This window comes from Phyllobates terribilis, unplaced genomic scaffold (assembly GCF_046119375.1).
Source record: "Phyllobates terribilis strain yellow unplaced genomic scaffold, ASM4611937v1 Scaffold_9__5_contigs__length_417890890, whole genome shotgun sequence".
Lineage (NCBI taxonomy): Eukaryota > Metazoa > Chordata > Amphibia > Anura > Dendrobatidae > Phyllobates > Phyllobates terribilis.
In genome coordinates this window covers 414,933,266-414,948,307 of record NW_027362769.1, presented here as the reverse complement: position 1 = coordinate 414,948,307, position 15,042 = coordinate 414,933,266, and the positions used below count along the sequence as shown (strand labels likewise).

General features: G+C 52.1%; 1 protein-coding gene across 1 annotated transcript; it reads right to left on the bottom strand.

Annotated features, from left to right (window-relative positions):
- Positions 1-1,067: 1,067 nt before the first annotated feature.
- On the bottom strand, positions 1,068-9,453 carry LOC141161476 (cilia- and flagella-associated protein 119-like). The gene is made up of 4 exons (XM_073646287.1): positions 9,439-9,453; positions 3,326-3,544; positions 3,122-3,191; positions 1,068-1,541 (listed from the first exon to the last, which is right to left on the bottom strand). The coding sequence occupies exons 1-4, from the start codon at positions 9,451-9,453 to the stop codon at positions 1,477-1,479; spliced, it is 369 nt and encodes a 122-aa protein (XP_073502388.1). The 3' UTR covers positions 1,068-1,476.
- Positions 9,454-15,042: the final 5,589 nt, after the last annotated feature.

Here is a 15,042-nt window from a genome sequence, read left to right as displayed (position 1 = left end):
GGATAGTGACATCAGGAGCGATGGTCCCGGAGCTCACAGGATCGTGACATCAGGAGCGATGGTCCCGGAGCTCACAGGATCGTGACATCAGGCGCGATGGTCCCGGAGCTCACAGGATCGTGACATCAGGAGCGATGGTCCCGGAGCTCACAGGATAGTGACATCAGGCGCGATGGTCCCGGAGCTCACAGGATGGAGACATCATCAGAGTCAGTGACATCAGGAGCGATGGTCCCAGGGCTCACAGGATAGTGACATCAGGAGCGATGGTCCCGGAGCTCACAGGATGGAGACATCATCAGAGTCAGTGACATCAGGAGCGATGGTCCCAGGGCTCACAGGATAGTGACATCAGGAGCGATGGTCCCGGAGCTCACAGGATGGAGACATCAGCAGAGTCAGGGACATCAGGAGCGATGGTCCCGGGGCTCACAGGATGGAGACATTAGGAGCGATGGTCCCGGAGCTCACAGGATGGAGACATTAGGAGCGATGGTCCCAGGGCTCACAGGACGGAGACATCAGCAGAGTCAGTGACATCAGGAGCGATGGGACACGGCTCACAGGATGGAGACATCAGCAGAGTCAGTGACATCAGGAGCGATGGGACACGGCTCACAGGATGGAGACATCAGCAGAGTCAGTGACATCAGGAGCGATGGTCCCGGGGCTCACAGGATGGAGACATTAGGAGCGATGGTCCCGGAGCTCACAGGATGGAGACATTAGGAGCGATGGTCCCAGGGCTCACAGGACGGAGACATCAGCAGAGTCAGTGACATCAGGAGCGATGGGACACGGCTCACAGGATGGAGACATCAGCAGAGTCAGTGACTTCAGGAGCGATGGGACACAGCTCACAGGATGGAGACATCAGCAGAGTCAGTGACATCAGGAGTGATGGGACACGGCTCACAGGATGGAGACATCAGCAGAGTCAGTGACATCAGGAGCGATGGTCCCGGAGCTCACAGGATAGTGACATCAGGAGCGATGGTCCCGGAGCTCACAGGTTGGAGACATCAGCAGTCAGTGACATCAGGAGCGATGGTCCCGGAGCTCACAGGTTGGAGACATCAGCAGTCAGTGACATCAGGAGCGATGGTCCCGGAGCTCACAGGATGGAGACATTATCAGTCAGGGACATCAGGAGCGATGGTCCCGGAGCTCACAGGTTGGAGACATCAGCAGTCAGTGACATCAGGAGCGATGGTCCCGGGGCTCACAGGATAGTGACATCAGGAGCGATGGTCCCGGAGCTCACAGGTTGGAGACATCAGCAGTCAGTGACATCAGGAGCGATGGTCCCGGAGCTCACAGGTTGGAGACATCAGCAGTCAGTGACATCAGGAGCGATGGTCCCGGAGCTCACAGGATGGAGACATCAGCAGTCAGGGACATCAGGAGCGATGGTCCCGGAGCTCACAGGATGGAGACATCAGCAGTCAGGGACATCAGGAGCGATGGTCCCAGGGTTCACAGAATGGAGACATCAGGAGCGATGGGACACGGCTCACAGGATGGAGACATAAGCAGGGGGTCTGTGACATAAGGAGCGATGCTTTACTTTGTGATATTTGGTCCTAATATCTCGCCTGGCTCCTGATTTCCAGCTTAGTCCTAAAATGTATACAGGTGAGTACAGCAGTACATGCAGCTCTGTGCTCATCTGCTACCTAATACCCCTTGTTACCCATGTTACTCGGCCAAAACCCAGCACCGGGTACTCTTCTCCCCGTTCCCTCTGCCGACACTCAGTGCCTAATACCACTCCATCTCTACTCCTCTCCCCCACATCTGTTCCATCAGTGGGCAATGCCCAGTACTCCCCCACCCCCACCGTGCTGACGCTCAGCGCCCAGTACTCCCCCCCCCCCCCCCACCACCGTGCTGACGCTCAGTGCCCAGTACTCCCCTCCCACCCTGCTGACGCTCAGTGCCCAGTACAACCCCCCCCGCTGACGCTCAGTGCTCCCCTCCCACCCTGCTGACGCTCAGTGCCCAGTACTCCCCTCCCACCCTGCTGACGCTCAGTGCCCAGTACAACCCCCCCCCGCTGACGCTCAGTGCTCCCCTCCCACCCTGCCGATGCTCAGTGCCCCAGTACTCCCCCCCCCCCCCCCCGCTGACGCTCAGTGCCCAGAACTCACCAACCCTTCCCATCTCTGCCCAACTAATGCTCCGTGCCTGGTGCTCCCCCACCCCAACAATGCTCAATGCCTGGCACTATTCCCGGCGGTCAGCTCCTGGTATTCCCCCTTCTCTGCTGACGCTCAGTGCCTGATACTCCCCGTCTCTGCTCCATCAATGCCAAGTGCCTGGTTGTCTCCCGTTCCATCTCTGCTGCTGCTATCAATGCCGGTACTGCCCCTCCACATCTCTGCTCTGTTGAGGATCAGTCCCGGTACTCCCCTCCCATATCTCTGCTCCGGGGAGGATCAGTCCCGGTACTCCCTCTGCCACATCTCTGCTCTGGCGAGGATCGGTGCCGGTACTCCCCCTCCCACATCTCTGCTCCGGCGAGGATCGGTGCCGGTTCTCCCTCTCCCACATCTCTGCTCCGGCGAGGATCGGTGCCGGTACTCCCTCTCCCACATCTCTGCTCTGGCGAGGATCGGTGCCGGTACTCCCCCTCCCACATCTCTGCTCCGGCGAGGATCGGTGCCGGTTCTCCCTCTCCCACATCTCTGCTCCGGCGAGGATCGGTGCCGGTACTCCCTCTCCCACATCTCTGCTCCGGCGAGGATCGGTGCCGGTACTCCCTCTCCCACATCTCTGCTCCGGCGAGGATCGGTGCCGGTACTCCCTCTCCCACATCTCTGCTCCGGCGAGGATCGGTGCCGATACTCCCTCTCCCACATCTCTGCTCCGGCGAGGATCGGTGGCGGTTCTCCCTCTCCCACATCTCTGCTCCGGCGAGGATCGGTGCCGGTACTCCCTCTCCCACATCTCTGCTCTGGCGAGGATCGGTGCCGGTACTCCCCCTCCCACATCTCTGCTCTGGCGAGGATCGGTGCCGGTACTCCCTCTCCCACATCTCTGCTCTGGCGAGGATCGGTGCCGGTACTCCCTCTCCCTCATCTCTGCTCCTATCTCTGCAGCTCGTTGCTCCTGTGGTCACCTTTGTCACTTGTCCTTGTATCTTCCATCTTGGAGATTCCATCGTAAATGACTGAGAGATCTAAAGTGACCTACAAGAAGAGAGCTGTGATCAGGGAAGGGAGAAGCAGACCCGGGTCTCATGGCAGCCGCCGATGAGGTCGCTGACCATTGTCTAAAGGCGTCTGAAGAAAGGGAGCGGGAATCTGCTCTGCGCGCTTCTCACCTGGGGAGTAAACACGTATTTGTACAGCTTGAAGTGACGGAAATATGTATTCACAAAGTAGTCGGAGATGAGCAGAAGCTGCTGCGGGGAGAACACGGCAATGCTGAATGGAGGCCGCTGCAAAACAACACAAGAGACGTTACGTGTGGCCCCCGCCACGAGCGGAGTCCGCGCACAGCAAGCCAGAAACACCGCGCACAGCCAGGGCCGGGGTGAGACCTGGGTAAAGGACCCACACGCACAAGGGGGGGGGGGTGAGGAGGGAGACCTGGGCAAAGGACCCACACGCACAGGGGGGGGGGTGAGGAGGGAGACCTGGGCAAAGGACCCACACGCACAAGGGGGGGTGAGGAGGGAGACCTGGGCAAAGGACCCACACGCACAAGGGGGTTGTGAGGAGGGAGACCTGGGCAAAGGACCCACACGCACAAGGGGGGGTGAGGAGGGAGACCTGGGCAAAGGACCCACACGCACAAGGGGGGGGGGTGAGGAGGGAGACCTGGGCAAAGGACCCACACGCACAAGGGGGGGTGAGGAGGGAGACCTGGGCAAAGGACCCACACGCACGAGGGGGGGGTGAGGTGACATCATACTGTGTGTATGGGGGGATGAGGTGACATCATACTGTGTGTATGGGGGGGTGAGGCGACATCATACTGTGTGTATGGGGGGGTGAGGCGACATCATACTGTGTATGGGGGGGATGAGGCGACATCATACTGTGTGTATGGGGGGGTGAGGTGACATCATACTGTGTGTATGGGAGGGATGAGGCGACATCATACTGTGTGTATGGGGGGATGAGGTGACATCATACTGTGTGTATGGGGGGGTGAGGTGACATCATACTGTGTGTATGGGGGGGATGAGGCGACATCATACTGTGTGTATGGGGGGGTGAGGTGACATCATACTGTGTGTATGGGAGGGATGAGGCGACATCATACTGTGTGTATGGGGGGGTGAGGTGACATCATACTGTGTGTATGGGGGGGTGAGGTGACATCATACTGTGTGTATGGGGGGGATGAGGCGACATCATACTGTGTGTATGGGGGGGATGAGGTGACATCATACTGTGTGTATGGGAGGGATGAGGCGACATCATACTGTGTGTATGGGGGGGTGAGGTGACATCATACTGTGTGTATGGGAGGGATGAGGTGACATCATACTGTGTGTATGGGGGGGTGAGGCGACATCATACTGTGTGTATGGGGGGATGAGGCGACATCATACTGTGTGTATGGGGGGATGAGGTGACATCATACTGTGTGTATGGGGGGATGAGGTGACATCATACTGTGTGTATGGGGGGATGAGGTGACATCATACTGTGTGTATGGGGGGGTGAGGTGACATCATACTGTGTGTATGGGGGGGATGAGGCGACATCATACTGTGTGTATGGGGGGGATGAGGTGACATCATACTGTGTGTATGGGAGGGATGAGGCGACATCATACTGTGTGTATGGGGGGGTGAGGTGACATCATACTGTGTGTATGGGAGGGATGAGGTGACATCATACTGTGTGTATGGGGGGGTGAGGCGACATCATACTGTGTGTATGGGGGGATGAGGCGACATCATACTGTGTGTATGGGAGGGATGAGGTGACATCATACTGTGTGTATGGGGGGGTGAGGCGACATCATACTGTGTGTATGGGAGGGATGAGGCGACATCATACTGTGTGTATGGGGGGATGAGGCGACATCATACTGTGTGTATGGGAGGGATGAGGTGACATCATACTGTGTGTATGGGGGGTGAGGTGACATCATACTGTGTGTATGGGGGGATGAGGCGACATCATACTGTGTGTATGGGGGGGATGAGGTGACATCATACTGTGTGTATGGGGGGGTGAGGCGACATCATACTGTGTGTATGGGAGGGATGAGGCGACATCATACTGTGTGTATGGGGGGATGAGGCGACATCATACTGTGTGTATGGGAGGGATGAGGTGACATCATACTGTGTGTATGGGGGGTGAGGTGACATCATACTGTGTGTATGGGGGGATGAGGCGACATCATACTGTGTGTATGGGGGGGGTGAGGTGACATCATACTGTGTGTATGGGGGGATGAGGCGACATCATACTGTGTGTATGGGAGGGATGAGGTGACATCATACTGTGTGTATGGGGGGTGAGGTGACATCATACTGTGTGTATGGAGGGGTGAGGTGACATCATACTGTGTGTATGGGGGGTGAGGTGACATCATACTGTGTGTATGGGAGGGATGAGGTGACATCATACTGTGTGTATGGGGGGATGAGGCGACATCATACTGTGTGTATGGGGGGGATGAGGTGACATCATACTGTGTGTATGGGGGGATGAGGCGACATCATACTGTGTGTATGGGAGGGATGAGGTGACATCATACTGTGTGTATGGGGGGTGAGGTGACATCATACTGTGTGTATGGAGGGGTGAGGTGACATCATACTGTGTGTATGGGGGGTGAGGTGACATCATACTGTGTGTATGGGAGGGATGAGGTGACATCATACTGTGTGTATGGGGGGGTGAGGCGACATCATACTGTGTGTATGGGGGGATGAGGCGACATCATACTGTGTGTATGGGAGGGATGAGGCGACATCATACTGTGTGTATGGGGGGTGAGGTGACATCATACTGTGTGTATGGGGGGTGAGGTGACATCATACTGTGTGTATGGGGGGATGAGGTGACATCATACTGTGTGTATGGGGGGGTGAGGTGACATCATACTGTGTGTATGGGGGGGTGAGGTGACATCATACTGTGTGTATGGGAGGGATGAGGCGACATCATACTGTGTGTATGGGGGGGATGAGGCGACATCATACTGTGTGTATGGGGGGGATGAGGTGACATCATACTGTGTGTATCGGGGGATGAGGTGACATCATACTGTGTGTATGGGGGGGATGAGGTGACATCATACTGTGTGTATGGGGGGGATGAGGTGACATCATACTGTGTGTATGGGGGGGATGAGGTGACATCATACTGTGTGTATGGGGGGATGAGGCGACATCATACTGTGTGTATGGGAGGGATGAGGCGACATCATACTGTGTGTATGGGAGGGATGAGGCGACATCATACTGTGTGTATGGGGGGGATGAGGCGACATCATACTGTGTGTATGGGGGGGATGAGGTGACATCATACTGTGTGTATGGGAGGGATGAGGTGACATCATACTGTGTGTATGGGGGGGATGAGGTGACATCATACTGTGTGTATGGGGGGGATGAGGTGACATCATACTGTGTGTATGGGGGGGGTGAGGCGACATCATACTGTGTGTATGGGAGGGATGAGGCGACATCATACTGTGTGTATGGGAGGGGTGAGGTGACATCATACTGTGTGTATGGGAGGGGTGAGGTGACATCATACTGTGTATGGGGGGGTGAGGTGACATCATACTGCGTGTATGGGGGTGAGGTGACATCATACTGTGTGTATGGTGGGTGAGGTGACATCATACTGTGTGTATGGGGGGATGAGGCGACATCATACTGTGTGTATGGGGGGATGAGGCGACATCATACTGTGTGTATGGGGTGGTGAGGCGACATCATACTGTGTGTATGGGGGGGTGAGGCGACATCATACTGTGTGTATGGGGGGGTGAGGTGACATCATACTGTGTGTATGGGGGGTGAGGTGACATCATACTGTGTGTATGGGGGGGTGAGGTGACATCATACTGTGTGTATGGGGGGATGAGGTGACATCATACGGCGTGTATGGGGGGGATGAGGTGACATCATACTGTGTGTATGGAGGGGTGAGGTGACATCATACTGTGTGTATGGAGGGGTGAGGTGACATCATACTGTGTGTATGGGGGGGATGTGACATCATACTGTGTGTATGGGGGGATGAGGTGACATCATACTGTGTGTATGGGGGGATGAGGTGACATCATACTGTGTATGGGGGGGTGAGGTGACATCATACTGTGTGTATGGGGGGATGAGGTGACATCATACTGTGTGTATGGGGGGTGAGGAGACATCATACTGTGTGTATGGGGGGGTGAGGAGACATCATACTGTGTGTATGGGGGGGTGAGGTGACATCATACTGTGTGTATGGGGGGGTGAGGCGACATCATACTGTGTGTATGGGGGGGATGTGGCGACATCATACTGTGTGTATGGGGGGGGATGAGGTGACATCATACTGTGTGTATGGGGGGGGTGAGGTGACATCATACTGTGTGTATGGGGGGGATGAGGCGACATCATACTGTGTGTATGGGGGGGATGAGGCGACATCATACTGTGTGTATGGGGGGGGTGAGGCGACATCATACTGTGTGTATGGGGGGGTGAGGTGACATCATACTGTGTGTATGGGGGGATGAGGTGACATCATACTGTGTGTATGGGGGGTGAGGTGACATCATACTGTGTGTATGGGGGGGATGAGGCGACATCATACTGTGTGTATGGGGGGGATGAGGCGACATCATACTGTGTGTATGGGGGGGGTGAGGCGACATCATACTGTGTGTATGGGGGGGTGAGGCGACATCATACTGTGTGTATGGGGGGGGTGAGGCGACATCATACTGTGTGTATGGGGGGATGAGGCGACATCATACTGTGTGTATGGGGGGATGAGGTGACATCATACTGTGTGTATGGGGGGTGAGGTGACATCATACTGTGTGTATGGGGGGGGTGAGGTGACATCATACTGTGTGTATGGAGGGGTGAGGTGACATCATACTGTGTGTATGGGGGGGATGAGGTGACATCATACTGTGTGTATGGGGGGATGAGGTGACATCATACTGTGTGTATGGGGGGTGAGGTGACATCATACTGTGTGTATGGGGGGGATGAGGTGACATCATACTGTGTGTATGGGGGGGATGAGGCGACATCATACTGTGTGTATGGGGGGGGTGAGGCGACATCATACTGTGTGTATGGGGGGATGAGGTGACATCATACTGTGTGTATGGGGGGATGAGGTGACATCATACTGTGTGTATGGGGGGTGAGGTGACATCATACTGTGTGTATGGGGGGGGTGAGGTGACATCATACTGTGTGTATGAGGGGGATGAGGTGACATCATACTGTGTGTATGGGGGGATGAGGTGACATCATACTGTGTGTATGGGGGGATGAGGTGACATCATACTGTGTGTATGGGGGGGTGAGGTGACATCATACTGTGTGTATGGGGGGATGAGGTGACATCATACTGTGTGTATGGGGGGGGTGAGGCGACATCATACTGTGTGTATGGGGGGGTGAGGCGACATCATACTGTGTGTATGGGGGGGGTGAGGAGACATCATACTGTGTGTATGGGGGGGATGAGGTGACATCATACTGTGTGTATGGGGGGGTGAGGTGACATCATACTGTGTGTATGGGGGGGGTGAGGCGACATCATACTGTGTGTATGGGGGGGGTGAGGCGACATCATACTGTGTGTATGGGGGGGATGAGGCGACATCATACTGTGTGTATGGGGGGGTGAGGTGACATCATACTGTGTGTATGGGGGGGGTGAGGAGACATCATACTGTGTGTATGGGGGGATGAGGTGACATCATACTGTGTGTATGGGGGGATGAGGTGACATCATACTGTGTGTATGGGGGGGTGAGGTGACATCATACTGTGTGTATGGGGGGGTGAGGTGACATCATACTGTGTGTATGGGGGGGTGAGGTGACATCATACTGCGTGTATGGGGGGGATGAGGAGACATCATACTGTGTGTATGGGGGGGGTGAGGCGACATCATACTGTGTGTATGGGGGGGTGAGGTGACATCATACTGTGTGTATGGGGGGGGTGAGGCGACATCATACTGTGTGTATGGGGGGGTGAGGTGACATCATACTGTGTGTATGGGGGGGGTGAGGTGACATCATACTGTGTGTATGGGGGGGTGAGGCGACATCATACTTTGTGTATGGGGGGGTGAGGTGACATCATACTGTGTGTATGGGGGGGTGAGGTGACATCATACTGCGTGTATGGGGGGTGAGGTGACATCATACTGCGTGTATGGGGGGGATGAGGTGACATCATACGGCGTGTATGGGGGGGACGTGGTGACATCATACTTTGTGTGGGGACATTGAATCGCCTTTTAGCGCAGTGGTGTAAGATCATAGAATGGTAGAGTTGGAGGGGACCTCCAGAGTCCTCGTGTCCACCCCGGCTCAATGCAGGAGGCACTGAACCATCTCAGACAGATGTCTGTCCAGCCTCTGAAGACGTCCAGTGAAGGAGACCTCACCACCTCTCGTGGCCGCCTGTTCCACTCATTGATCTCCTCACTGTCATACAGTGTCTTCTAATATCTAATCTGTGTCTCCTCCCATTCAGTTTCATCCCATTGCTTCTAGTCTTTCCTTGTGCAAATGAGAATAAAGATGATCCTTCTACAATGTGACAGCTCTTGAGATATTTGTAGACAGCTATTAAGTCTCTTCTCAGTCTTCTTTTTTGCAGCTAAACATTCCCAGATCCTGTAACCGTTCCTCATAGGACATGGTTTGCAGACCAGTCACCATTCTGGTCGCTCTTCTCTGAACTTGCTCCAGTTTGTCAATGTTTAAAATGTGGTGCCCAAAACTGGACACAGTATTCCAGATGAGGTCTGACCAAAGAGGAGTAAAGACCGATAATGACTTCACGTGATCTAGACTCTATGGTTCTCCTAATACCTCCCAGAACTGGACACAGTATCCAGATGAGGTCTGACCAAGGAGGAGTAGAGGGGATAATTACTTCACATGATCTAGACTCTATGCTTCTCCTAATACCTCCCAGAACTGGGCACAGTATCCAGATGAGGTCTGACCAAGGAGGAGTAGAGGGGGATAATTACTTCATGTGATCTAGACTCTATGCTTCTCCTAATACCTCCCAGAACTGGGCACAGTATCCAGATGAGGTCTGACCAAGGAGGAGTAGAGGGGATAATTACTTCACGTGATCTAGACTCTGTGCTTCTCCTCATACCTCCCAGAACTGGACACAGTATCCAGATGAGGTCTGACCAAGGAGGAGTAGAGGGAGATAATTACTTCACGTGATCTAGACTCTGTGCTTCTCCTAATACCTCCCAGAACTGGACACAGTATCCAGATGAGGTCTGACCAAGGAGGAGTAGAGGGGATAATTACTTCACGTGATCTAGACTCTATGCTTCTCCTAATACCTCCCAGAACTGGACACAGTATCCAGATGAGGTCTGACCAAGGAGGAGTAGAGGGGGATAATTACTTCACGTGATCTAGACTCTATGCTTCTCCTAATACCTCCCAGAATTGGACACAGTATCCAGATGAGGTCTGACCAAGGAGGAGTAGAGGGGATAATTACTTCACGTGATCTAGACTCTATGCTTCTCCTAATACCTCCCAGAACTGGACACAGTATCCAGATGAGGTCTGACCAAGGAGGAGTAGAGGGGGATAATTACTTCACGTGATCTAGACTCTATGCTTCTCCTAATACCTCCCAGAACTGGACACAGTATCCAGATGAGGTCTGACCAAGGAGGAGTAGAGTTGAGATAATTACTTCACGTGATCTAGACTTTATGCTTCTCCTAATACCTCCCAGAACTGGGCACAGTATCCAGATGAGGTCTGACCAAGGAGGAGTAGAGGGGGATAATTACTTCATGTGATCTAGACTCTATGCTTCTCCTAATACCTCCCAGAACTGGGCACAGTATCCAGATGAGGTCTGACCAAGGAGGAGTAGAGGGGATAATTACTTCACGTGATCTAGACTCTATGCTTCTCCTAATACCTCCCAGAACTGGACACAGTATCCAGATGAGGTCTGACCAAGGAGGAGTAGAGTTGAGATAATTACTTCACGTGATCTAGACTTTATGCTTCTCCTAATACCTCCCAGAACTGGGCACAGTATCCAGATGAGGTCTGACCAAGGAGGAGTAGAGGGGATAATTACTTCACGTGATCTAGACTCTGTGCTTCTCCTCATACCTCCCAGAACTGGACACAGTATCCAGATGAGGTCTGACCAAGGAGGAGTAGAGGGAGATAATTACTTCACATGATCTAGACTCTATGCTTCTCCTAATACCTACCAGAACTGGACACAGTATCCAGATGATATCTGACCAAGGAGGAGTAGAGGGATAATTACTTCACGTGATCTAGACTCTATGCTTCTCCTAATACCTCCCAGAACTGGACGCAGTATCCAGATGAGGTCTGACCAAGGAGGAGTAGAGGGATAATTACTTCACGTGATCTAGACTCTATGCTTCTTCTAATACCTCCCAGAACTGGACACAGTATCCAGATGAGGTCTGACCAAGGAGGAGTAGAGAGGATAATTACTTCACGTGATCTAGACTCTATGCTTCTCCTAATACCTCCCAGAACTGGACACAGTATCCAGATGAGGTCTGACCAAGGAGGAGTAGAGGGGATAATTACTTCAGGTGATCTAGACTCTATGCTTCTCCTAATACCTCCCAAAACTGGACACAGTATCCAGATGAGGTCTAACCAAGGAGGAGTAGAGGGGGATAATTACTTCACGTGATCTAGACTCTATGCTTCTCCTAATACCTCCCAGAATTGGACACAGTATCCAGATGAGGTCTGACCAAGGAGGAGTAGAGGGGATAATTACTTCACGTGATCTAGACTCTATGCTTCTCCTAATACCTCCCAGAACTGGACACAGTATCCAGATGAGGTCTGACCAAGGAGGAGTAGCGGGAGATAATTACTTCACGTGATCTAGACTCTATGCTTCTCCTAATACCTCCCAGAACTGGACACAGTATCCAGATGAGGTCTGACCAAGGAGGAGTAGAGGGGGTAATTACTTCACGTGATCTAGACTCTATGCTTCTACTAATACCTACCAGAACTGGACACAGTATCCAGATGAGATCTGACCAAGGAGGAGTAGAGGGATAATTACTTCACGTGATCTAGACTCTATGCTTCTCCTAATACCTCCCAGAACTGGACGCAGTATCCAGATGAGGTCTGACCAAGGAGGAGTAGAGGGATAATTACTTCACGTGATCTAGACTCTATGCTTCTTCTAATACCTCCCAGAACTGGACACAGTATCCAGATGAGGTCTGACCAAGGAGGAGTAGAGGGGATAATTACTTCACGTGATCTAGACTCTATGCTTCTCCTAATACCTCCCAGAACTGGACACAGTATCCAGATGAGGTCTGACCAAGGAGGAGTAGAGGGGGATAATTACTTCATGTGATCTAGACTCTATGCTTCTCCTAATACCTCCCAGAACTGGGCACAGTATCCAGATGAGGTCTGACCAAGGAGGAGTAGAGGGGATAATTACTTCACGTGATCTAGACTCTATGCTTCTCCTAATACCTCCCAGAACTGGACACAGTATCCAGATGAGGTCTGACCAAGGAGGAGTAGAGTTGAGATAATTACTTCACGTGATCTAGACTTTATGCTTCTCCTAATACCTCCCAGAACTGGGCACAGTATCCAGATGAGGTCTGACCAAGGAGGAGTAGAGGGGATAATTACTTCACGTGATCTAGACTCTGTGCTTCTCCTCATACCTCCCAGAACTGGACACAGTATCCAGATGAGGTCTGACCAAGGAGGAGTAGAGGGAGATAATTACTTCACATGATCTAGACTCTATGCTTCTCCTAATACCTACCAGAACTGGACACAGTATCCAGATGATATCTGACCAAGGAGGAGTAGAGGGATAATTACTTCACGTGATCTAGACTCTATGCTTCTCCTAATACCTCCCAGAACTGGACGCAGTATCCAGATGAGGTCTGACCAAGGAGGAGTAGAGGGGGATAATTACTTCACGTGATCTAGACTCTATGCTTCTCCTAATACCTCCCAGAACTGGACACAGTATCCAGATGAGGTCTGACCAAGGAGGAGTAGAGGGGATAATTACTTCAGGTGATCTAGACTCTATGCTTCTCCTAATACCTCCCAGAACTGGACACAGTATCCAGATGAGGTCTAACCAAGGAGGAGTAGAGGGGGATAATTACTTCACGTGATCTAGACTCTATGCTTCTCCTAATACCTCCCAGAATTGGACACAGTATCCAGATGAGGTCTGACCAAGGAGGAGTAGAGGGGATAATTACTTCACGTGATCTAGACTCTATGCTTCTCCTAATACCTCCCAGAACTGGACACAGTATCCAGATGAGGTCTGACCAAGGAGGAGTAGCGGGAGATAATTACTTCACGTGATCTAGACTCTATGCTTCTCCTAATACCTCCCAGAACTGGACACAGTATCCAGATGAGGTCTGACCAAGGAGGAGTAGAGGGGGTAATTACTTCACGTGATCTAGACTCTATGCTTCTACTAATACCTACCAGAACTGGACACAGTATCCAGATGAGATCTGACCAAGGAGGAGTAGAGGGATAATTACTTCACGTGATCTAGACTCTATGCTTCTCCTAATACCTCCCAGAACTGGACGCAGTATCCAGATGAGGTCTGACCAAGGAGGAGTAGAGGGATAATTACTTCACGTGATCTAGACTCTATGCTTCTTCTAATACCTCCCAGAACTGGACACAGTATCCAGATGAGGTCTGACCAAGGAGGAGTAGAGGGGATAATTACTTCACGTGATCTAGACTCTATGCTTCTCCTAATACCTCCCAGAACTGGACACAGTATCCAGATGAGGTCTGACCAAGGAGGAGTAGAGGGGATAATTACTTCACGTGATCTAGACTCTATGCTTCTCCTAATACCTCCCAGAACTGGACACAGTATCCAGATGAGGTCTGACCAAGGAGGAGTAGAGGGGGATAATTACTTCACGTGATCTAGACTCTATGCTTCTCCTAATACCTCCCAGAATTGGACACAGTATCCAGATGAGGTCTGACCAAGGAGGAGTAGAGGGGATAATTACTTCACGTGATCTAGACTCTATGCTTCTCCTAATACCTCCCAGAACTGGACACAGTATCCAGATGAGGTCTGACCAAGGAGGAGTAGAGGGGATAATTACTTCACGTGATCTAGACTCTATGCTTCTCCTAATACCTCCCAGAACAGGACACAGTATCCAGATGAGGTCTGACCAAGGAGGAGTAGAGGGGGATAATTACTTCACGTGATCTAGACTCTATGCTTCTCCTAATACCTCCCAGAACTGGACACAGTATCCAGATGAGGTCTGACCAAGGAGGAGTAGAGTTGAGATAATTACTTCACGTGATCTAGACTTTATGCTTCTCCTAATACCTCCCAGAACTGGGCACAGTATCCAGATGAGGTCTGACCAAGGAGGAGTAGAGGGGGATAATTACTTCATGTGATCTAGACTCTATGCTTCTCCTAATACCTCCCAGAACTGGGCACAGTATCCAGATGAGGTCTGACCAAGGAGGAGTAGAGGGATAATTACTTCACGTGATCTAGACTCTGTGCTTCTCCTCATACCTCCCAGAACTGGACACAGTATCCAGATGAGGTCTGACCAAGGAGGAGTAGAGGGGGATAATTACTTCACGTGATCTAGACTCTATGCTTCTCCTAATACCTCCCAGAATTGGACACAGTATCCAGATGAGGTCTGACCAAGGAGGAGTAGAGGGGGATAATTACTTCACGTGATCTAGACTCTATGCTTCTCCTAATACCACCCAGAACTGGACACAGTATCCAGATAA